At 60.0% G+C, this 23,372-nt stretch overlaps 1 protein-coding gene across 6 annotated transcripts in view; it reads left to right on the forward strand.

Annotated features, from left to right (window-relative positions):
- Window positions 1-22,571, forward strand: part of CELF5 (CUGBP Elav-like family member 5) — a 48,102-nt gene extending 25,531 nt beyond the window's left edge. The window contains exons 1-13 of one of the 6 annotated variants that reach the window (XM_042977724.1): window positions 3,396-4,161; window positions 4,336-4,762; window positions 4,978-5,029; window positions 6,839-6,967; window positions 8,878-8,957; window positions 10,869-11,015; window positions 11,619-11,760; window positions 11,855-12,001; window positions 13,533-13,595; window positions 14,178-14,261; window positions 16,870-17,013; window positions 19,192-19,359; window positions 21,000-22,571. In XM_042977724.1, the coding sequence (XP_042833658.1) occupies window positions 4,634-4,762; window positions 4,978-5,029; window positions 6,839-6,967; window positions 8,878-8,957; window positions 10,869-11,015; window positions 11,619-11,760; window positions 11,855-12,001; window positions 13,533-13,595; window positions 14,178-14,261; window positions 16,870-17,013; window positions 19,192-19,319 (1,245 nt within the window). In that variant the 5' untranslated portion in view covers window positions 3,396-4,161; window positions 4,336-4,633 and the 3' untranslated portion in view covers window positions 19,320-19,359; window positions 21,000-22,571. The other 5 variants (XM_042977726.1, XM_042977727.1, XM_042977725.1 and 2 more) reach the window with 5 other exon arrangements.
- The last annotated feature ends 801 nt before the right edge of the window (window positions 22,572-23,372 follow it).

The raw sequence follows: 23,372 nt of genomic DNA on the forward strand, positions 1-23,372 counted from the left end.
GATCGAGCTGATGTTCTCCGTTGGGCCGTCCGACCCCAGGATGGGGTTCCTGGACCTGGAACGGGGGGCCGTGGGGACAGGGGGTCCAGCTGGGTCTCTCGGGGGTCGTGCCATCAGAGACGACACCATCCGTCCTTTCTTCGTGAAGGTCTCGAGGGGCGGAGGACACCCCAGTTCTGCCGGCTGCCCCCCTGTTCTTGTGTGCACCCTGGAAAGGGATAGGTTTGTCCGTCTGGCTGCGGATCCCCCCGACGGACCCCTCCTGACACCCCTTCTATGCACACAGGGGTTTCTGAGGTGACCCCCCCCCCGCAAGACCCCCTCCCACATCCCACGACTTGGCTCAGAGCCAAGCCGAACCTGAGAAGGCGCAAGGGGCCCCAGGGTGGCTTGACCTTCCCAGGCCTCAGTTTCCTCATTTGTGAATGGGATTGCAGAAGTGTGAATGGGACTGAGGGCCCAGGGCGTGACACCTGCCGGCTGCTGAGCCTGGCAACAGGAGCCTGGCACATCCACGATGAACGAATGAATGAACGAACGAACGAATGAACGAACTGTCGCAGGCAAGTCAAGCCTGCAGGACTCTGGGCCAGTCTCGTCTTCCCAAGCCCGGCTTCTCCCCCTGAAGCGTATACACAGCTGGGCACAAGCTCTTGACTTACTCCCCGCACGGGGTGCTGGGCCCAGCACGGGTCCAGCTTGCTCTTTGCCCACGGGGACAGGGACTGGGTTTCACTTTCTGGGGAGTCTGGAAGCCATAGGTTTTGTCTCATTTCATTTCACTTGCCATTTGGGGACCCCGGGCCGGGCCTCTGGTGGGGAAGGGGCGCACAGCCCCTCGGCCCCTGCCCCTAGGAAGTCACCCAAGAGGGACAATGTGTGTGTGTTGGGGCGTGTGCCACAATCAAGGTGATGCCTGGACAAAGCATTGAAGCAGAGGCACTTGGAGAGGTGGCCTTCGGGGAGAGGTGGCCTCGGAGGGGCCTGTTCGCACTGAGGATGGGGTGTGTGTGTGTGTGTGGGGGTGAGATGCAGTGATGTCCCGGGGGCATGGGAGGAAGGCAGAGGAGGAAGGCAGAGGAGGAATGCCAGGATGCGACTCCCGGGGCAGTAGGGAGCCACAGCAGCGCCTAGAGCAGGAGAGAGGCTTGCTCTGGGTGTTTGACAGAAGCTGGCGGGGGCCCCCGCGGGAGAAGGGGAGGCTGTAATGGTGGCTTGGGCCCCACCTTGCTTTCTTCTCCTCCATACTACCCAGAAACAACCCGGTTGGGGCCTCTCCCGGGCCCCCACGTCTTCTAAAGGACCGTCTTCCGGGCCCCAGCCTGACTACCAGAGGCGCCTCCTGCAGTCCCTCCCCCAGTGGCCTCAGTGTCCCCATCTGTAACACACACAGGTCAGACACAGGGACCCCGGTTTCTCAACGGCGTATGACTTCGTTGAAGTCACCCAGCAAAAGCTGGGGGCAGAGCAAGGACTGGACCTCAGCTACGTGATGTATGCCCCCCCCCCGCCCCCAGAGACACAGACGCCCCCCCAGAGCCCCGGCCCACAGGACCCTTGGCTGAAGGGTTGGCTGGATCCTAAGAGGACCTTGAGGAAACCATCAGGAGACCCGGACTCTGCTTCTGACGTTCTCCTCTCCCTTTCTGATTTGCCCATCTGTAAAACGCGAATGTTTCCGTCTCATAAAGTTGTTTGGAGATTGAATGAGTCGGGGGTGTAGGTATTCCTCCAGCATGAGAAACTGTGTCCCCCCCCCCAAAAACTCTTACTCATACTTCAAAACCCACTGCACTATTCCATCTCCAGTGCGGCCCCAGTAGCCTTGGGCTCTTCACTGCTCTGAGATCTGGGGTCTCCAGGAGCCGTTGATCCCTAGCTCTGGCTCAATCCTGACCTCTCAGGTCTGGGAGTGCCTGCCTCTGCCTGTGTCTCCCCTTGGGCCAGATTACTGGGGTCCTCCCTGGGGTTGCAGCCTGACTCGGCATGGGGCACGCGGGGAATGTTGTGGAATAAATGAAAGGGGGACGGGAGGGGGGAGGGAAGGGACGCGGCGATGGGGAGCCAGAGAAGGTGGAGGAGGGAGGGAGGGCACTAGGCAGAGACCTCGGTGGGACAGATGGAGAGAGGGAGCCGGAAGGAGGTGGGCAGAGCCAGATGGGCGGGCAGGGGCGACAGGAGGGGTGTGGGGAGACCCAGCTCCCCCCCCAACCCCCCCTCCCCCCCGCACGCCTCCTCCCGGCTCGCGCGGGCAACGCCGGCAGGGCCCGGCCTCTGGCGGGCGGATCGTCAGCGCCCGCCGGGCGTCGGGCGCGGGGAGCGAGGCGCGGGGCCGGTGCGTGCGTGCGGCGTGTGCGCGCCTGTGCGCCCGGGGCCGGGCGGGCGGCGGCACGAGGCCAGCCTGGCGCGCGTCTCCAGGCCGGCGGGTAAGGCGGGCCGCGGGGTGCGGACGGCCAGGCCTCGGAGCCTCGGCTTTCGAGTGGGGGACCGGGGAGGAGGGGACTGACTGCCCGCCTGGCTTCTCGGGACCAGACCCAGACCCCCGCGGCTGCCCCGCGCCGAGCTGACCCAGGAGGGGGAAGGGGCCTCCCAGGAGGCGGAAGGTCCCAGGCTCCGCAACCGGGCTGGTGGGGGGGGGGGGGGGGGGAGATGGGGCGCAGGTATCCAGGCCACGAGAGTGGGGCGGGGGTGGAGGGTGCGGGGATGGGCACAGGTTCCCTCCCCGTGGCCCCCCCACCTCGCTCCCTCCCTCAGCGCATCCATCTCCAGAAGATTATATTTAAATATCTCTTTTGTGCAAGGCAGGAGCTGGGCTCGCCCCTAAGAGGCGGTTTCCATGGCAACAACAATTGCCAGCTTCCGTGTGGTGAATCAGCGTTGCCATGGCAACCCCATCCTCATCTGCCCAAGGTGCTGGGCGGCAGGGCGGGGGGAGGTGAGGGCCAGCGGAGGCGGGGTGGGAGGGGTGGGGGCGAACAGGAGGCCGGAGCTCAGGTGCCCCCTGTCCCCCCACCTCCCTTCACAACCTCAGTCTGCCCGCAGCCCAGAACCTGGTCCCATCTGGTTGAACAGAATCTCTCCTCCCGCCTCCAGCTAGCTGGGTGTGGTACCCAGGTGGAGAGGGCCCGGGGTGTGTGTGTGTGTGTGTGTGTGTGTGTGTGTGTGGACATGGTGGGGGAAGGGAGAGCCTTTCCCAGGTGGTCAGGGTCCCTCTGAGGATGGGGCTGGGTGGGTGGCAGGAACTGGGGACACTGGACGGCCTCTCTGCTTCTGGGGCTCCCAAGGCTGAGTTCAAATTGAGGCCGCCCATATGCGCGCAGAATGGGGAGGGGCTCAGAGAGGGTAAGGAAGCTGGAGAGGGGGAGGGGGCGCAGGGAAAGAGGGTGCAGGGTGAGGGAGGGGACTCAGACTGGGGGTGTGGGGCAGTTCGGGGTCTAAGAGAAGGGGAAGGAGATCTAGGGGTTCACAGTTGGAGAGGGGTCTCTACTCACGGGACTGGGTAGAAAGATCCTTAGAGTCGAAGTCTAGGGAGGCTTAGTGCCTTCACTCACCCACCGTGACCTTGGACAGACAACCTCTCCCGGCCTCGGTTTTGACATCTGTAAAACCTGGGGAAAGCTGCAGCTCGCTGGGCAGCTGCACAGTGACCAGAGGGCTGACGTCCCCCAAGCACCTTCTCCGAATGGCCTTGAGGACTGTCTGACCTTGGAGGGGGTCTGGGACGGGCACGTGTTCCAACCCCAGGCCTGGTGGCCTTCTATGCTGTTGTGTGTTGGCCGCCTCCTCCTGGTCCGTTCAGTTCGGCAAGCTTCTCTGGCTCTCCCTGCGGCCGCGAGAACGCAAGACACAGGCACTCGCTGCCCCGAAGCAGAGGGAGGAAGGGTTGCCTGCGTGGGGCTTCTGAGCGGGGTTTTGAAGGATGAGTAAGAGTTCGCCAGAAGCACCAGGCTTGGAGGAGGATCCCATTCTCAGACCAGTGGAGAAGCAAATGCCACCCACTTCCCACATCCCTTGAGTTGGTTAGCTCCTCCCCATGGCTGGGTAAGTTTGGGGGTGGGGCTTACGGGAGGATTTCTTCCATCGAACATCATTTTCGGTGCTGGAGGTGGAGGACAGGAGGGTCCAGAACACCGAGTCCACACTGAAAGCTGGCCCACTCAGGTACGACAGTCCTCCCACCCAAGGCTCAGAGAGCTGGCTAAAAGGAGTTGCCTTGGTGGCAGTCAGCTAGTGCTCAGTAACAAACCAACTCAACCGTCTTATTTGGTCATGATTCCACGGGTCGGCGAGCACAGACGGGGCTCAGCTGGGCGGTTCTTCTGCTGGTCTCTCCAGGGTCACTCGTGCCGTGGCAGTCAGTCAGGGCTTGCGGGGCGAGCCGGGAGAGGACAGCCTTCCTCCCACAGGCTGCCTGTCATTGGGCCTCTCAGTGCTTGAGGTCTCCCGTCCTCCTGTCCTGCCTCGGCTTGTCCAGCTGGCAGCGCGCGGGTCCCAAAAGAGGAAGCTGCAAAGTCTCCCGAGGCCGGGGCTTGGAACTCCCCCCCCACTTCCCCGCCACCACACTCCACTCGCCAGAGCAAGTCACAAGGCCAAGTCCAGATGCAGAGGGTGGGGACATAGACTCCAGTCTTTGATGACAGAAACTGTAAGGTCACATCACACACAGGACCAGAGGAGTTGGGCATCTTTCCAAGGAGCATACAGCACTTGGGAAGGCAAGGAGGCTTCCTGCAGCAAGAAATATTGTTACTGGGTTTTGAAGGTAAAGTAAGAGTTTTCCAGGCAGCATGAGTGAAGCCCTGTACCTGGGACTGTGTGTCCGTTTAGTTTGGCTGGTTTGCTGCTGGAAGCTGGTGGGGTGCTGAGCCCGGGGAGGGGGGCAGGGTGCCCGGCGGGGCTCGGACGTAGCCTCCCCCCCCCCCCACCCGCCACGCCGCACTGCCAGCCTTGACCTCCTCCTCCCCTCTCTCTCCACAGATGGCGCGGCCGATCCAGGTGAAGCCTGCGGACAGTGAAAGCCGCGGAGGTAGTTGTCATCTGTCCGTGGCCACCAGGCCGGGGGTCGGCGGAGGAGCCGGGGAAGGAGGGGAATCTCTGATCAGAAGGATGTAGCCGTCACCTCTCCGCTCACACGCCTAATGGTGGTGGGAGAGGCAGAGTCCCCCAGCTAGGGTAGGGGCAGGAGAGCAGGGGGGCTCTGTCCTCCCTTCCAAGCCCAGGAGTCAGGAGTAGGGGGTCTGGCTGGGTCCCGCCGCTGGCCCCTAGAGCTTGAAATACACCCCTCCCCTAGGGTGCAAAACGGGGGGTCTTCTGACGCAGAGGGGATGGGATCCCTGAAGGGGTCCCTGAGGGGAATCGCTTTTTCTGTGCGTGTGCGTGTGCGTGTGAGCACGCATGCCTTGGCACGCCCGTGTACAGATGTGCGTGAGCACGTGCACATGTGCACGCGCGTTTCTGCGGCTCCTGTGGTGGGGGTGCCTGCCTGCCGGTGCGCATGTCTCTGCGTGGGCGTGCGTGTTCGAGCGTGTGTGCTTGACCTTCGAGGCTGGGCGAGCGGGTTCTCCGGCTGCGGGTCTGGACCGTGTTGGGGACCTGCCCACGGGGGCGTGCTCGGCTGTCCCCAGTGGCATCGGGGCTAGTCATTCTTGGAGAGTTTCCTCCCCGCCCCCCCCCCCGCCCCCATCTCAGGTGGACTGGGTGGCGTGCGGGGCAGGGCTGTTAGGACTCCTGTGTGTGTGTAGGAGCCTGGGACAGCCCATCTGGGTTGGGGCCTGTTTTCACACTCTCCAAGCTGGCTGCGAGTGTAGGGCAGGGGTTGGAGAGGGGGTCTGTGTATCTCCATCTCTCCGCTTCTCTCTCACTCTTTTAGTAATTCTTCCCCTCCTCCTCCTCCTCCCCTTCCTCTCTCTTCTTCTTCTCCTCCTTCTTCCTCTCTCTGTTTCACCCTCTCTCCCTCTCCATACCTCTTTCTCTCTCCTTATCTTTTTCTCTCCTTCTGTCTCTCTGGTTCTCTCCGTACTCCTCTTTATGTGTCTCGCTTTGTCTCTTACTGTCTCTCTCAGTCTCTCTCTCTCTCACCTGTTTCTTTCCCTGACTCTCAGTCTCTCCGCGTCTGTCCCTCCTTCCCTCCCACCCTCATGAGTGACAGCTGCCAGAGAACAGGTTTCCATAGTAACCCAGCTCGGCATCCCTGGGAGACGGAGCTGCCATGTTCCTGATTACAGGGGGGCAGCGCAGTTACCGGAGGGAGCAGGACTCTGGTGCCTCATACGGCAGACAGACGCTGGCCCAGCCAGGCCTGCAGCCAGGCACCCACCCCAACCCCACCAGACGGGGGCTCCAGGCTTCCAGGCACCCGGTCCTGCGCACACACATGCCCTCACTCATTCGGCAGGCACCTGCCCGGCTCCTTTTGAGGACGCGGGAGCCAGCGGCGCTCACCCGCGACGGGGAAATCTAGATGGCAGACAGACAGACAGACAGGGGCCCAGGCCAGGCAGTTCTCACGCCAGCACTGTGTGTGGGTGCTCTGAAGGCAAGGAGGGAGAGAGCATCTTTGCCCGAGGGTGGGAGCAGTGAGCGGTGGCCCTGAGGATTGAAGGGAGGACACTCCAGGAGGGGCGCACCGCGTGAGCGAAGGCTCCAAGATGCGCCCGAGCAGCGCACGTGGGAGGGGGGACAGACCCGGCGCGGGGAAGCTCGTGGCTGTGTCCTCCCGCTCACAGGCAGAGCAGGGGCCGGCAGTGCTCCCCCCGGGCGCTGCTGCCTCCGTTCGGTTGGAGGGACCGAGAAACTCCCGGAGGCCAGGACTCGGCTGAGGGGGTGTCTCCGCCCACAGGGGACCGGAAGCTGTTTGTGGGGATGCTGAACAAGCAGCAGTCGGAAGAGGACGTGCTGCGGCTGTTCCAGCCCTTTGGGGTCATCGACGAATGCACCGTGCTCCGCGGGCCTGACGGCAGCAGCAAAGGTGACCGGCGAGCCGGGACTGGCCCTGGGGCGAGGCTCGGCGCGTAGGTGGGGATGGGACTAGCTCCTGGGGGCGGAGCTGGGCACTTGAGGGGGCGGGACTGGCTCCTGGGGGCGGGCGGGGCACTTGAGGGGGCGGGACTGGCTCCGGGGGCGGGGCCGGGCACGTGGGAGGGCGGAGTTGGCTCCTGGGGCGGGGCCGGGCACGTGGGAGGGCGGGACTGGCTCCTGGGGGCGGGGGCAGGGCACTTGAAGAGGTGGGGCTGGGCACCTGAGGGGGCGGGACTGGCTCCGGGGGCGGGGCCGGGCACATGGGGGGGCGGGACTGGCTCCTGGGGGCGGGGCAGGATACTTGAAGGGGTGGGCACTGGCTCCAGGAGGCGGGGGTGGAGGAGAGCACGTGAGAGGGCGGGGTTGGTTCCCGGGGGTGGAGCTGGACACTTGAGAACGCGGGACTGGCTCCTGGGGGCGGGGCCAGGCACGTGAGGGGGCGGGGTTGGCTCCTGGGGGTGGGGCCTACAGGTACTTGATGGGCCGGGACTGACTCCTGAAGGCAGTGGGGCAGGGCGGCTGGGGGCGCGGACTGGGTGGCCGGGACTGTCACGTCCCACGGGGTCCTAACTGTGTGCCATGTCCCGATACGCTGCCTGTGTCCATCTGGCTCTGTGGGACAGTTTCCTGTGGACTGTCGGCCTGATCCTGGCTGTACCATCCAGGAAAGACTTTAATGGTCTCCGATGTTTCCCCGTCTGCCCACGTGGCTGTATGTGACTATGGACGCCTGCCTCTCTTAGGCTCTGATTCTTTATGCCTGAGTGTCTAAATGACTATTGCTGCCTGAGTTTTCATGAGTCTGGTGGTGTTTGTCTGTCTACCTGATTCTACCCGTTTAGTCCATCTGTCTGGCACCAACTCTCGGCCTGCCTGTCTCTGGCTCTTGCAACTTTTAATCTTCTAGGACTGAATGTATCCCATGGTCCCTATTTGCTTGGCTCTCTCTCTTTTTTAAAAAATTGATATCCACATACTGTAAAAACTCCTCTTTTTTAAAACGTACAGTGAAGTGCTTTTCAGTATATTCAAAAAATTGTGCAACCATTGCCACTCTCTAATTCCAGAACATTCCATTGTCTCACCCCCCACCTGCCTGGCTCTTCCATAGTACTGTCTCCGGAATTATGTCTAGTGGTCTCTCCTTATGACTGTGTGTCTGAATTTACCTATGTCTGGTGGTCCCTGGCTATCTGTCTGCCCGATTTCTGATTTGGTCCTGTGTGACTAGCCAGCTGGGTCTGCCCTGTCTGGTTCCTTCCTTCCTTCCTTCCTTCCTTCCTTCCTTCCTTCCTTTCTGGTCCCCATCTCTCTAACTCTGGTGACATGGGCATATCTGTCTGGGTCTGAATGTATCTGTGCCTGACTGTACCCACAGGACTGTATCTCTCTGCCTGTGTCTGAAGGTTTGTCACCATCACTCTGCATATCTGATTTCAGCTCTGGATCTCATGGTGCCAGGGGCTGGTGGGTGTTCTCGAAGCCCGTGCCCTTCCCTTGTTCCAGCGGGCAGGGCCTGCCTCCCCGACTGTGCACCGCTTCGCGACATCCGTCTGACTGTGCGTGTGACAAATAGCTGTGTGGCTGGCTGGCTTTCTGAGTGAATGGACGGCCAACTGGCTGATGTCGACCTCTGTGGCTGGCTGTGTGCTTGTCTCGTTGTCTGATCCTTTATTGTCCAGCTGTCTGTCTGGACACATGACTGCTTGTCTCTCTGTTCTGACTGTCCGGCCTTCCGGCTGCCTGTGTCTGACACTGGCCGTCCAGGGCTCCCGGTCCCCTCTCCTGCGGCCCCTGCCCCCCCCCCCCCCGGAAAGACCCCGTTGCCCTCACGCACTCTCCTTCCTTCTCTTGGGGCAGGCTGTGCCTTTGTGAAGTTCTCCTCCCACACCGAGGCCCAGGCGGCCATCCACGCGCTGCACGGCAGCCAAACCATGCCGGTGAGTAGGACTGTCCCGGGCCCTGGGGCGGGCAGGGGGGAGGGGGGAGGGGACAGGGACGGAAACGCTCGCGCCCGTCCCAGCCGTCCTCGGCCTCTGGCTGGTCGTCAGCGAGGCACAGGCAGAGGAGGAGCGCGCCTCTGATGGCGCCGTGGGCGGGTGTACGCACACGAGGGTGACTGCGCACGCGCGGAGCGTACGAGGACGCGAGCGTGCGAGTGAGTGTGGGGCTGCGCGTGGACTAGCGCGTGTGTGCCTGTTCACGTGTGTGCGAGGGAGAGAATACGTGGGTGTGCGCACATGCCCGTGGGTGTGAGTGCGTGTGTGTGTGCCTGGCAGTGGGTGATTGTTAACGTGCACGTGAGCTGTGTGCGTGTGAGATGTGCGGATACGTGTGTGTGCTGGCACACGTGTAAGTGTGTCGAGTGGGTGTTTTTGTGCGAGTCGACGGTGCAGTACGTCCGTGGGTGGGGGCACGTGTGTGTATTGAGTGCATGCGTGTGTATGTGTGAGTGTGCCTGGGGGGCGTGGGGGGGGCAGGGGCGTATGTGTGCATCTGCAGGAATATGTGAGGGCAAGTGTATGCGTGTGTGTGAGCGTGTAGGTCTGCGTGGGTGGCGTTTGTGTGCACGTGTGTGGGTATGCGTGTGAGTATGTGCACGCGCGTGTGTGTGTGTGAGCGTGTGTACGCGTGTGGGTGTACAAGAGGGTGTCCTGGAGGGGCGAGATCCCGAGAGGTAGTTTGGCTTTGTCGAGGCCAGCAGGGGGACGTGTGGGGCGTGGGGGATGACGACACGGATGGGGGGGCAGTGGAGGAGCAGGGGGGCGGCTGGAGGGGCTGCGGTACAAAGCTGAGGAGCACGGCTTCTTAGGGCGATGAGAGCCACGGAAAGTTTTGACAGGGGAGGGAAGGTCGTTTGGACACGTCCCCTGGGCCAGGGTGGGGATGGGCAGGGGGCAGGACTGGCGCAGGGAGAGGCCCGGGAGGACCAGCCGGGCTCTGGGAGTGGCCCTGCCCTCTAGGAAGCAGGCGCCGGGGGCCACCATCACTGTACGTGAATGTCCAAATCTGCCAGGGGACGACAGGCCTTCCAGAACCAACTCTGCTCTCAGCTGGTCTCAAAATGGGTGTGCAGGGGGCGCCTGGGGGGCTCAGTCGGTTAAGCATCCGACCCTTGATTTCGGCTCAGGTCGTGACCCCACCGTTCGTGAGTTCGAGCCCCATGTGTGTGCTGTCAGCGCAGAGCCTGCTTGGGATTCTCTGTCCCCCTCTCTCTGCCCTTCCCCCACTCAGTCTCTCCATCTCTCTCTCTCTCTCTCTCAAAATAAATAAGTAAACCCCAAAAAACTAGGTGTGAAGGGCAGGGCAGTGTCAGAGCTTCCGGTCCCTTGCTCTCTGGGTACTTGGGCATCAGTTTTAGTCCCTAGCGTGGCAGGATTCATTCAGGCTTTCTCCTGCAGGGAGCTGACCAGTGAGGAGGTGTCTCAGGGAGTGAGCTCGCCATCACAGGGGGCAACCTCTCTGATGGTCGGTGTCTCACCTGTTCTCAGGTGTGAGTGCGTTATAGGTCCCCGTCGTTCCTCTCCAGCAGTCGGCTTCTCCACTTTTGAGAGTGTGGCTGATAGGCCGGGTCCTCTCCTGGGCCCCAGACACAACCGCCCCGGGCCCAGAGGCCCCACCTGTGCGCACAGGCGGCCGCACGGTCAAGTGCGAGACCCAGGACGCCGAGCTCTGAGCGGTTCTCGCTGCGACGTGCATGTCCCGCGGCGGCGGGCCCATGGGCGGGACTGAGACCTCCCGGCATCTACCCCGCGCGCGGGGCCAAGGCCCTGGGCTGGCGTGGTTCCAGGAACCCAGAGTCCTGGCTACCTGCCTCCTTCTTTCCCTCCCTGCTCGCCGCCGCCCTGCAGGGTGCCTCCTCCAGCCTGGTGGTCAAGTTTGCCGACACGGACAAGGAGCGGACGCTCCGGCGCATGCAACAGATGGTGGGCCAGCTGGGCATCCTGACGCCGTCCCTCACCCTGCCCTTCAGCCCCTACAGTGCCTACGCCCAGGCTGTGAGTGACCCCGGCAGACGCACGCCTGTCTCCCAAGGCCACTCTGGGGGTTCAGCTCAGTCTCTCTCTCTCTCTGCGTTCTGTCGAGGGCCGCTGCCTCTCTGGTCCTCTTCCCGTCTCCTGCCCAGTCTGTCTGACTCGGGGTCCTATCCTGGCCACGGCCGAGTCCCCACATGCAGGCTGATTCCTGAGCCCCAGCCCCAGCTGAGCCCTCCAGCCACGAACCGAGCCCCAGGCCCAAGCTGAACCCCAACTCTGGACTGACACAACCCCATGCTTGGCTCCAAAAGGAGCCTCTAAATCCAGGCTGACTCCCAACTGAGACCCGACCCTGGCTGACTTCCGTGTTGGCTGATCCCCGATCCCGGACCAAGCCCCAGTTCCTGACTCAGCCCTGACCTGAAGACTGAACCCTGATCCTAGACTGACCCTCGATCCCAGGCTGAGCCCCACAATTCCTAACTGAGGCCTGAGCCACGATAGCCAGGCTGACCGCTCCCCCACCCCCGCCAGTTACCAGAGGGCCAGGCCTCCCCCAGGGCGTCATGACCTCAGGGCAGGTGCCACCCAGACTGTGCACGCTGACTCCCTCTCCGCCCCCAGCTCATGCAGCAGCAGACAACGGTCCTGTCCACGTCGGGCAGCTACCTGAGCCCTGGCGTGGCCTTCTCACCCTGCCACATCCAGCAGATCGGCGCCGTCAGCCTTAACGGGCTGCCTGCCACACCCATCGCCCCTGCCTCTGGTGAGAGTCCGCCAGGGGCCTGAGGATGGTGGGCAGGGCGGGGCCGGGGCCAGGGCCAGGCTCAGGCTCCCCATCGCGCTCCTCTGCCCCACAGGACTGCACTCGCCCCCGCTGCTTGGTTCCACTGCCGTGCCCGGGCTCGTGACTCCCATCACCAATGGCTTCGCTGGCGTCGTGCCCTTCCCTGGGGGGCACCCTGCCCTAGAGACCGTGTATGCCAATGGCCTTGTGCCCTACCCAGGTAACGTGAGTGGTTCCCCCAGGGGCCGAGGAGAGGGGGTGGGGCCGGGAAGGCATCTCTGGGACAAGCGCGGGTTCCTGTGCCCTGGTGCCTGGGAAACAGAGGCGGTCTCAGCTGGACAGATGTGAGCGGTGGGCACAGAGAAGGGGGCTGTAGCAGGGTGCGTAAACATGGGAACTTTATACCCAGGCATTTATGGGTGCAGATTTCAGTTTGGTGGCCCTAAATAGTTTCCGTGAGTCTCTGGGCCTCAGTTTGCTCACCCGGGAGATGGGGCAGATAACATCAGACATCTCATGAGGTTGCACGGACAGTGGACTCAGTATATAAAATGCTGAACGTGTCACCTGTCCTGAGAACAGCAGCACCATCCATCTCAGTTATTAATCATTGCTGTTTAGGAAGACGTCAGTAGCCTCATTCATTCATTCATTCATTCATTCATTCAGTATTAACCATGCCCTGAGCTAGGCTCGGCCCTGCCTTTGTGAAGCAGGGGCCCCATCTTTCCCTTACTTAGACCACAATCCCCGGGCAAGCATCTGCCAGTAGCTGGCAGTATCTGTGTTTCCACCATTGAGGAGAACTTATTTTTATTTTGAAATGATTGGAGCTCACAGGGAGTTTCAAAAATAGTACAGAGAGGTCCCAGTACCTCCAACCCAGTCCCCCACCCCCACCCCCCCGCCCACCATGCTAACATCTTACATAACCACAGCACATTGTTGAAACCAGGAAACTGACGTTGGTGGGGTACAATGAACTCAACAGGAGTTGGAGATCTTACTCAGAGTGTGCCACTTTGTACGTGCCCTCGCTTGTTGTATGTGTGTTGGGGGGGGGCATTCTGTGCCATTTTATCACAGGTATAGATTCGGGTAACCACCACCACAATCAAGATACAAAACTTCTCCATCAATACAGAGTGATTGGTGCGTGTGACCCCTTTAGGGGCACACCCCACCACCATCCCGTCCTCTAGCAGCCTCTCTCTCCATTCGAGCAGAATCTTTTGGCTGAATTTCCCCCCGGAGGCACCAGCTCTAGTGGTCTGGACAACTTCTCCCCTCCCCTTACCTCCACCATCGCCCCCGCCCAGGGGCAGTTGGGTGGTGGGTGGTCACAGCCATATGAGGGATCCAAGGGGTGTCTGATGAGTGACATGTGGGGGTGCGAGAGAGGGAAAGGGATGGGGGTGATGGGGAGCAGAGGCCTGAAGTCCTGGAGATTCCAGAGAGTAAAAGGGAAGAGGGAAAGGGTCCAGATGGGGACAGAGAGATGGGGGTGATGGTTAACCTCTCTGGAGTCCTGTTCGACTTCGCCATTATCTATCTGAGTGGCCCCGTGCCAGTTGCTTCACCTCTCTGAACCTCAGTTTTCCCACCTGTAAAATGGGGGCCACACCTGTAAAAGGTTAATGCGGAGGTGAAGCTGGGGCGGATGTTGCTCTCCTTTTGGCTCCGAAGTTGCGGGGGTAATTGGAAGACTTCTGCTGCCCCCGTCCCACTCAGTCCCTCCGTTTGCCCCGCAGCTCAGAGCCCGACCGTGGCCGAGACCCTCCATCCTGCCTTCTCCGGCGTCCAGCAGTACACAGGTACGGAGGGCAGTCCGGCCCAGTCCAGGCGGGGCCCCGCCCCTGGGCCCCGGCTTTTCCACCTGGCCTAGCCACGCCCCTAGCCACACCCCGCCTCTGGCCCCGCCCCTCGGCGGACGCCCTCTCATTCGGCCTTCCCGCTTGCACCTAGCCACGCCTCCTACTTCTGGCCCTGGCCCAATCCCAGGTCTTGGCCCCGCCCCCTGCAGCTTCTGGCCCCGCCTCTCGGGTCCTGCCAGGGCCCCGCCCTCAGCCGTGGCCCTGCTGGTCAAGCTCTGGCCCCACCCACTCGGATCTTCTGTGGCCTTGGCCGCTCCTTCAGGCCCGGCCTCGGCTGTGGCCACGCCCCCTCCCGCTAGGAGGCCTTGCCCCCACGCCGTCGTATCATGGCTCCGCCCCATTCTTCCCCGCGCCCTGGCCCCTCCCTGGGCCCGCCCCCCCCCGTCGTGGGCACGCCCCTCTCCGCTCCCAAGGCAACTGTGGCCCCACCCCATAGTGGCCCCGCCCCCGCCCGCCTCGAGCCGCCCCGCCCACCGGCCTTACACCTGCCTCCGCCCTGTGTCTCGCTCCCGGTCTCCGCAGCCATGTACCCCACCGCGGCCATCACGCCCATCGCGCACAGCGTCCCCCAGCCGCCGCCCCTCCTGCAGCAGCAGCAGCGAGAAGGTGAGGGGGCCGCGACCTCCCCCGGGCGCCAGCCCAGCCCTCTGACCGCCCCCTCCACCTCCAGGACCCCGAGACCTCAGGGAACCGCGGCTTTCTAAGAGTGCGGCCCGCGGGCCACACAGACCTGGGTTCCTCTTCTGGAATGTGGGAACCGTGCTAGCTTCGACCCCCTAGGACTAGCGGTGACCCTCCTCCCACCCCACCCCCAGCAGCCTTCCTCCGCAAGACGGGATGGATGGTTCTCTGAATTTCTGGAAAGGACACTCGTTTCGAGGTGGTGGGGGGCCGTGGCGATGAGGTATCTGGGGTGAGCTGAGGCCTCCCCAGTAAAGTGGAAGGAGGGAGGAGGTGGATTCTGGAGTCAGACAACCGGGATTAAGATGCACCCAGTTCTGACTGTGCCATCATAAGGAAAGCGCCTCGCTGCCCTGTGCCTCAGTTTCCTCCCTTGCAGCAAAAGCAGCCATCCGTGTCAAGAGGCGCTACTGGGAAGTAGGCAGGGCCCGTCCTGACACAGAGTGTGGCTCAGCACCCCAAGGCCCTTTCTCTTGTCATGCAGCTAGTGAGGGTGGGGGAGAGGTGACCAGCTAGAAAAGCCCCCAGACACTCCCATGGCCAGGGGAGTCCCGCAGACTGAGTTCTTTGAGGCTCTGCCCCATTTCTCCCTTGCCCTTGGCCTGTGAAAGGCGGGGAGGCATTGCCAAGGTACAGGCGCTGGGCTTTGGAGGTGAGCCCTAGGCTGAGGGGTCCCCAGCTCTGCCCACCAGCTGCTACCCGTTCCCGGATTTTCTATCTCCAGGGGGCTCTGTGGTCAAAGTCACAGACACCAGACAGGAGGGTCTGGCAGTCCCTGCACCCCCGATATGACTTTCAATAACCTCCCCCCCCCCCCCTGCCCAGGAAGGGCCGGTGGGAGCTTCAGAAAGGGCCCAGGTGTCTCAGGTCTGATGGTTCAGACCTGGGTGTCTCCCTTCTCCAACTTCCCCCAACCCTGGGCCGAGGAGGTAACAGCTAGTTCAGATGCGGTCAAGCCGCGGGTTCTGGAGCGTCTGCCCAGCATGCAGACGCTCGCAATACAATCTAGAAGGTTCCTGCTTGAATGGGGTCAGGATGCACCATTCAAAAGCTCCGTCCGTGACACAACAAAACAAAAGACAGAACCCTAAGAGAAACGACAGCACGGCGGCATGCGTGTCAGCGGGCTCAAAAAAAATACAACAGATGTGGCACTTTGTCTTGGAAAAGGCCTCACGTTCGTTCGTGCTGTTAAGTGACACAAAGAGGCTTGTCTGAAGTCAGAAGGGGAGTCGGATCCCCAGATGGGGATGCGTGTGGCTCACAACGCGCTTGGGGGCCCGAGAAAGTGGTAGGTGTTGGAGCCACCTGTGGGGGGGGGGGGGGTGCGCACACACTGTTTCCCGCGAGGCCCCACTCAGCTGGGTGCGGCTTCTGCATTCACGTCCCGTGTCGTGGACATGAGATAGCACCCAAGCAAACGTGAACTTTGTGTCACGGTCCAAACTGTGCCATCCGCGTCAGTCGCCGTGATCCCCTTGGAACACGCTTGTATTTGAAAAACAAGCATGATCAGAACTCTGGTCCCAATCAGGAAGGAAGGGTTGCATGTGAATGTGTCATCTGGGATTTAACATTTGCCAGGGCGGGGAGTGCTCATGTCCGGGGTGAAGGGAATTCTGGTGGTTTGGGGACTCTCCCTCGGTTTGTGGGGACTGTGGGGGAAGGGATTAGGGGCAGGTTTGGAGAATGTGCGGGACTCCAGACAATGAAGGTTTTTTAATTGGATTATTATTTACAGATTCTACATGAGTCATGCGTTGGGGATTATTTGGAGAGGGGATGGTTTGCAGAGGTGGCTGTGCCGTTAAAAAATTCTTTCCGGGTGGTGTAGTATATCATTTTTAAAATGACCTGGCGGTCTCAGGATATGTGGGTCCGGGACTAGAGAATTTTCTTTTTTTTCTTTTACTTGATTTTACTTTTGTGTCGTCTGAGTTTCGAAGATGATTCAAGGTTTGGAGGATTAGCCACAGTTTTGAAACACATCTAGATATTTGGGGTTTGGGACCAGGAATTGGTTGTCGTATTGTATTCTGTGATCATCGGACTTGTAGGGGGAAAAAAAATGAACATTTTCTTTTAAAACCAGTTTTAGATTTACAGAATTAGTGCAAAGATAGTACAGGGTGTCCGTATACCCCCCCCCCCAATTCATCTCATGTTGTAAACGGTCTGGAGTTTCAGGGGTTTTTCAGGGGGTTCAGGTTGTCTGGGATTTGGGGATTATCCAGGGTCTGGCATTGAGGGATTTATCTCAGATTTGGGGGGAGGGACGGGCCGAATTTTGTAAATGATCCGGGGCCCGAGGACCCCCGGAGGTTCGCAGGCCCCAAGCGCGGGATTAGACAGGCAAACGTGGGCGCACGCCGCGCGCCCCTCCCCGCCGTCACCACGCCCTCCCTGCTGACGTCACGGCGCCGCCCTCCAACCGCCGGAGATGCCGGATGTGGGCTCCGGTCCCGCGCCCCTCCCCCGGGGGGTCCGCCTCCTCTCCTTGGGGGCTTTATGTCTTTCTCTCCCCTACCTGCAGGTCCCGAAGGCTGTAACCTGTTTATCTACCACCTCCCCCAGGAGTTTGGAGACACGGAGCTGACGCAGATGTTCCTGCCCTTCGGCAATATCATCTCCTCCAAGGTGTTTATGGATCGGGCCACCAACCAGAGCAAATGTTTTGGTGAGTCCCTGTTGCAGGCACCCCCCCCCTCCTCCCCGCCCGCCCCGTCCCCCACTCCGCTTGCCAAGGAACAGGGGCCAGGGAGGGCGCAGTCAGCCATGAGACAAGTATGGTCCAAAGGGATCACATTTGTGAATTAGGGTGAGCGCTTAGGAAGCACCTACGGTGTGCCAGGCCCCGTGCTGGGTGCGGATACACGGCGCAGTGAAGGAAACCAACAAAGTTCCTGCCCTCGAAAGCTCACAGTCCCGCTGCGCCGTCCAACAGAATATTCTCCACTGGTGGGAATGTTGCGCGTCTCTGCCACCCGAGCCGTCAGCCACACATGGCTACCAGCCACCTTAAGTGTGGCAGTTCAACCAAAGAACGGAATGTTTAATTAAATCTAAATTTAAATAACCGCCTGTGGTCAGCGATGAGGGCGTTGAAAAGCACAGGTTTCTGGGTAGGAGCTGGAAATAAAGCGGGACATAGGCCAGGGGGCTATAGATGGAATGCAGAACGCCATCAGTAAGGAAATAGAAACTGATCTGCAGGGGGTGATGTTTCAACTGAGACCCAAATGAGGAGATTTTCCAGCCAAGGGATATGTGGGGTAGAGGGTTCCAGGGAACAGCACATGCAAAGGCCCTGGGGCAGGACCTGTCTGGCATGTTGGAGCAACAGCGAGGGGGAGACCCATGTGGCTGGAGCAGAGTGAGCAAGGGGAAGAGAGGGAGGAGGGGAGGGCAGGGAGGGGACGTCGTGCAAGGCCTTGGGAGGACTTCCTTGTCCCCGGACACAGGAAATTAAGGCTCAGAGAGGCACTGCAACTTGTCCAAGTTCACACAGCAGCAAAGAGACAGAACCTAAATTAGAACCAGTCTGTTTGACCCCAAACTCGGGACTCTTAATCCCACCCTGTGTTATTCAAAAGGCTAACTGTTGCCTATTAAGTACTTCCTGTATATACTCCGTGTCCAACCGTAAAATAGAACACTTGCCCCCAGAGGTGCCTGGCTGGCTCAGAGGAGCTGCAGCCTGTGACTCTTGATCTCGGGGTTGTGAGTTCAAGCCCCACGTCGGGTGGAGAGATTATGTAAACATAAAAAATCTCCAAAAAAGAAAAAAGAAGCTTTGCCCCAGTATCCTTGGAGGAGAGAGAGGCACAGAGTGGCCCAGCAGCCGCACCAGGAAGGACCCTCTGCCAGTGCCTAGGTGCCTCCTCTGCATCCTGCTTCCAGGAGGAAGACGGAAACGGGGGGTGGGGGGGGCACTCAGTCCCTTTCCACAGTGAGGGGTCCCATGCCTTCTCTGAGCCTTAGTTTCCTCACCCATATGATGGGGGACAGGTGTTAGGGGAGATGATAAGATGTCACCCCTCCCCAACTCTTCATTCCCCCATGGCTCCCCATGGGCCTCAGCAAGACTGCTCAGCCCTGCCCCCAGCTCCGCCTGACCTCTCACCCGGCCTCCTACACGGAGCTCAGGGACCCCCACCTCCAAATGCTTGTGCATGCAGACCCTCGCCCCAGAGGGCCCCCCGGCCCCTGTGGCCTCCACACCATCGAGGACCAAGAGGTGAGGGGCCAGGAGTAGGGCAGGGTGGTCTGGGGGGTGGAAGTTTGAGGAACCCGAGGCTGGAATGTTTCTCATGGCCTCAGGGGAGACAGGGGTAGAGAGACCGTCAGAGACAAAGACAGAGATAGAGAAAGAGGGATAAAAGGCAGAGGGAGGGAGAAAAGAAGGACAGACAGGAGAGACCCAGGACATTCGCAGAGAGAGAGAGAGAGAGAGAGAGAGTCAGTCCCATGCACAGTCAGGACCCCAGAGGGACAGTGGTCTTGGAGGGGCCACACGGTTAGCATCCGGGGTCTAGATGGAGGCAAGCATTCAGGACAGGGAGAGAGGGAGGACGCGGCCTCACCTGTCCCCCACCGCCGGTCGGGAAGTCTCAGCACAGCAGACCCCAGGTAAGGAGCAAGCGTCCCATCCCCAGAAGCAAGTGCAGAGGGGGACAGGACCAGGCCCGGGCTGCTGTGCGTGCCTGGCCAGCCCTCCCCCCTGCCCCATCTGCCCCTGCCAGCGCACCCCCCCCTCCCCGCCCCCAGGACCCCAGGGAAGCCTGGGCTGCCGCCCTGGAGCCAGCAGAGGACGCCCACGTGGCCCACCATCGCGGCTCCGCCCCGGTCTCCACAGGCTTCGTGAGCTTTGACAACCCGGCCAGCGCGCAGACCGCCATCCAGGCCATGAACGGCTTTCAGATCGGCATGAAGAGACTCAAAGTGCAGCTGAAGCGGCCCAAAGACCCGGGACACCCCTACTGACCGCGCCCACAGCCGCCCGGAGGCTGCGGGCCTGGCCCAGGTGAGCCGCCAGGCGGCCCCACCCGCCCCCACCCCCGCCCCCCACCCCCCCGTCTTGGCCAAACACCCCCTCGTTCTCCATGCCCTCCCCAACCCCCAGGGGGGATGCCGCTGGAGACCACAAGGAGCCCCCAGGTTGGGATGGTGGGGACAGAGCTAGAGAGTCACCCTCCAATCCCCCCTTTGATCAGGGCTGGGACAGAGGGTGGAACTGGGGTAGAGGGGGGTTGGGGAATCCTTCCAGGTTTTGAAGGATGAATAGAAGTTCACTTGAGAGGCCAGGTTTGGTCTGGGGTGGGGCATGCTTCGAGGGAGGGGCTTCTGTCCTGTCCTGTGACTCTCCCAGCTGGGCCCCTGTCCAAGTTCCTCATTTGGTGTCACCCGTGTTCAGTGAACTGGCGAAAAAGTGGAATGTTTGCCCCGCTCACCAGCATGCCCCCCCAAAAGAGACCCCCCCCCCAACAAATCCCCAAGAGTGTATTTTGCCACCAGAGAGAACAACTTTATCAACAACTAAGCACCTTCTTTGGGGGAATGAACAGTGAGCCTAAGGGGCCAGTAGGGAAACATAACTGACCACAAGCCTTGATGAGCCTCATCTGTGAAATGGGTTCACGAAAGTCGCCTCCCCAGAAGCAGCAGGGAGGATCCGCTCGGGGACGCGGTGTTTTCCCAGCTGAGCCCAGGACCCGCCACCTGGAAAGCTCTTGATCATTTGTTTTGATTTTGTTTTTGTTTTGTTTTTAATCATGAGCGCCGTCGTCATCAAAGCGCCGCGCCTGGGGTCTGGCGCGAAGTAGATGCTCAGTTAGGGGCTGCGCATGCTTTTCAGACCCTGCCAAATCAGCACCCGCAGAGTCGAAGGTCACGGGATCAGACAACTAACAGGCGACCCATGCACTTTAACACCCTGGGACAGCAAATCCTTTCTGAGCACCTACTATGCGCTAGGCACTGTTTGGGGACAGCGCTCGGGGACACAGCTGTGAATGACCAGAAACGGGGCGGGGGTTGGGGGAGAACTGCCTTCGTGGCAGGGAGCAGGGGAGACAAGATGAGACAAGAATAAACACAACTGTTTGCCCCCGGGGGTTGCCAGATGAGGAAACAGCCTCGGCGGCCAGTCCTTTCCAAGGCGGACCGCTGGCCTCTGAACCTGGAAATGGACTCTCTCTGAGCAGACAGGGGCCCTTGGGTTCCTGGAACCCAGCCTGGCCAGGGCAAGGGGGCGGGTGGGAGGCGATGTCGTCGGCCTGCATGCCCCCCATCACCGCACCCTAACGCCCCTCCCTTCTCCGCCAGGTGAGGGGCCTTCCCACCCCAGGAGGGCCTCCCGCTTCCAACCGACCCCGGACTTTTCCGTAAATTACAACCAAGTTTGGACACCAGCCCCACCCCCTCCCGTCTCCCCTTGCCCCCCGCCCGCCCCCTAATGTGAAACACTACTGCGGGCCACACGGAGTGGGAAGGGGGCTTCGTGGTCTGCCCCAGCTGGGGAGGGGGGCTCCTGAGTTGGGGGCCGAGGGCTTCACTGCCCCCACCCTTGGTGGCTTCCCCAAATTAAATCACAACTTTTCCTATATATATATATATGCATATATATATAGAGCTATAGACAGTATATATATTTTTTGAGTATAGATCATGGGACCAAACTTTTCCGACTTCCTTCCATCCAAGAGAAGGTGACCCTGGCCCGGTCACTCAGCAGGGACATAAGAAGGGCTGAGGATGACCGGGCAGCCCAGTGTGTCCCCACCTCCCGCTGTCATGTCAGACCAGGGCACGGAGAAGCACTGGGAATCATCAGCCAACGCGATATACCTCCAGGACATTGGGCCCCTGCCACCGACGTTCTCGCAGGCCCTTGGGCTCGGCCAGCTCGAGTGTCCCTGGTCTTAGCTGCAGCTTCTGGAACCCCTACCCCCTCCCTCACCCCAGGGCCCTGCCTTCCCCGATGTAGGCAAAGAAGAGACCCCCCCCTGGCCTCCCACCCCCACCCCCGTCATAGCCTTACTCATGTGACCAATAGCCCTTAGCTTTCCGTCAGGGGCAGACAGGGTCGGGGGAGCCCCCCTGCCCCTCGCGCCCCCTCCCAAGGGCAGGCAGCCGCCCTCCCTGCCTTCGGATCACCAGCCTGGAGTTCACGATCTCATGACCAAGATCGCCACGCGCGTTGGACAAACCCAACCCGCTCTGGCCCAGCACCCCTTTACCAGAGATACCTCTACAAATAATTTTTTTTTTTTTTGAATTTTGGTCTTTCTGAGAAGATACAAAGAAGAAAAGAGAAAAAAAAATGGGGAAAAAAAATCAGACAACAGTGGATTTTTGTTTCCTAGTTGGGGCGGGGAGGGAGGTCTTGTGGGGCGCCTCTGTATAGCTACTCGAACCGCGAAAACCCATCTTGAAGCACAGAGTCAAGTTCGTTGGACGTCCAGTGGGGCCTCTTGCCAAATGAGGCACCAGAGAACTTCGTAAGCTCAAGAAAAAAAAAAAAAATTTGTAAAGAAAAAACAGCCTTCCCTTTTGTTTCTACCAAAATGTGTTGACTGACCCAGAAAAAAAAAAAAAAAAGAAAAAAAAAAAACCACATAGCAAAAAAAAAAAAAAAAAAAAGGAAAAGAAAAAAAAAATCTTATGACCAACTTGTTTCGATATTCCAGAGTTTGATAATTGTTCCGAGACACTCTAGCGTGCCTGTGTCCTGTGCGTCTGCGTGTGCAAGCGTGTGCTCAGGGGCCACGAGGGGGCCTCGTCCGCGTCCCCGGCACCTGCCCAGCCCCGGCCAGGCCTGCTTGGGAGAGCCTGCTGGCGTGCAGTGGCGTTGTGTCCTTCTGGTCCATGTTTACTGGCTGTAAATACCATTTTTATACTCCACATCGAAGACCTACGTGATTTGTACGATGTACTTTATTTCTGCTACGAGTAATTTCATGAAGTTTCAACTTGCAAACCGACTTTTGGAGACAAATCGCCACACACACACACACACACACACACACACACACACACACACACACAGAAAAGGAAGACAAGAAAGGAACTTACAGGGAACTTTGGGTGGACTGGGTTTGCATTTCTGGCTGGAGAGGTCCTTGGCACTGTGCTGTGTTTCAGGTGAGAAGCTGCAACCATCATCTTAATGTCCAAACGCCTCTCTTTGGTCTGGAGAAACTGAAAGTTTATTTAATAAAAGTTTTACTTGCTAAAGGACCGGGTCCTCCCTGATTTTCCCTCTCTCGTCCACAAAAGCCCGCGCGCGTCTGGCCCCAGCGAGTTTCCCCGGGGCCAGAGAAAAACCCAGGTTTCAAGTGAGGGGATGCGGGAGGAGATATTCCGAGAAGGGAGGTCTGAAGAATCCATCGGATTCTTCCAGAAGTTGAGGAAATGGAACCTTTCCTCCTCCAGAAGGTCAGGTGCCTGTGTTCCTGGGTTCCCGCGCTCATTCATACTGCAAACACTGAGCACCTCCTGTGTGCCCATCCCTGTCCTGGCCACCAGGGCTGCCGCAGAAGCAGACCGGAGACCCGGTGGCTCTGGTTTCTGCCCTCGTGGAGGTGGCCCAGCGGAGGAGAGAGACGCTACACAATATGCATTTTCTTTAAACTGAAGTAAAATCGGGGCACCTGGGTGGCTCAGTCGGTTGAGCGCCCGACTCTTGGTTTCAACCCAGGTCCTGATCTCATCAAGCCCCGCGTCAGGCTCTGCGCTGGCATCGAGACTGCTTGGAATTCTCTCTCTCTCTCTGCCCCTCCCCTTCTCACTCTCGCTCAAAATAACTAAATAAACTTAAAAAATAAAATAAATTGAAGTAAAATGTATGGAACGTAAAATCCACCATTTTTCCTATTTTAAAGTAAGTTTACAACCCGGCCTTAAGTGCATTCACAAGGTTGTGCGGACATGACCTCTAATACCAAGACATTCTGACCTGCGGAAGCAACCCCATTAACAGTCACCCCACCCCCAAGCCCCTGGTTCCCACGAGCCCCCTTCCCGTCCGTGGATGAG

This window comes from Panthera tigris, chromosome A2, assembly GCF_018350195.1.
Source record: "Panthera tigris isolate Pti1 chromosome A2, P.tigris_Pti1_mat1.1, whole genome shotgun sequence".
NCBI lineage: Eukaryota > Metazoa > Chordata > Mammalia > Carnivora > Felidae > Panthera > Panthera tigris.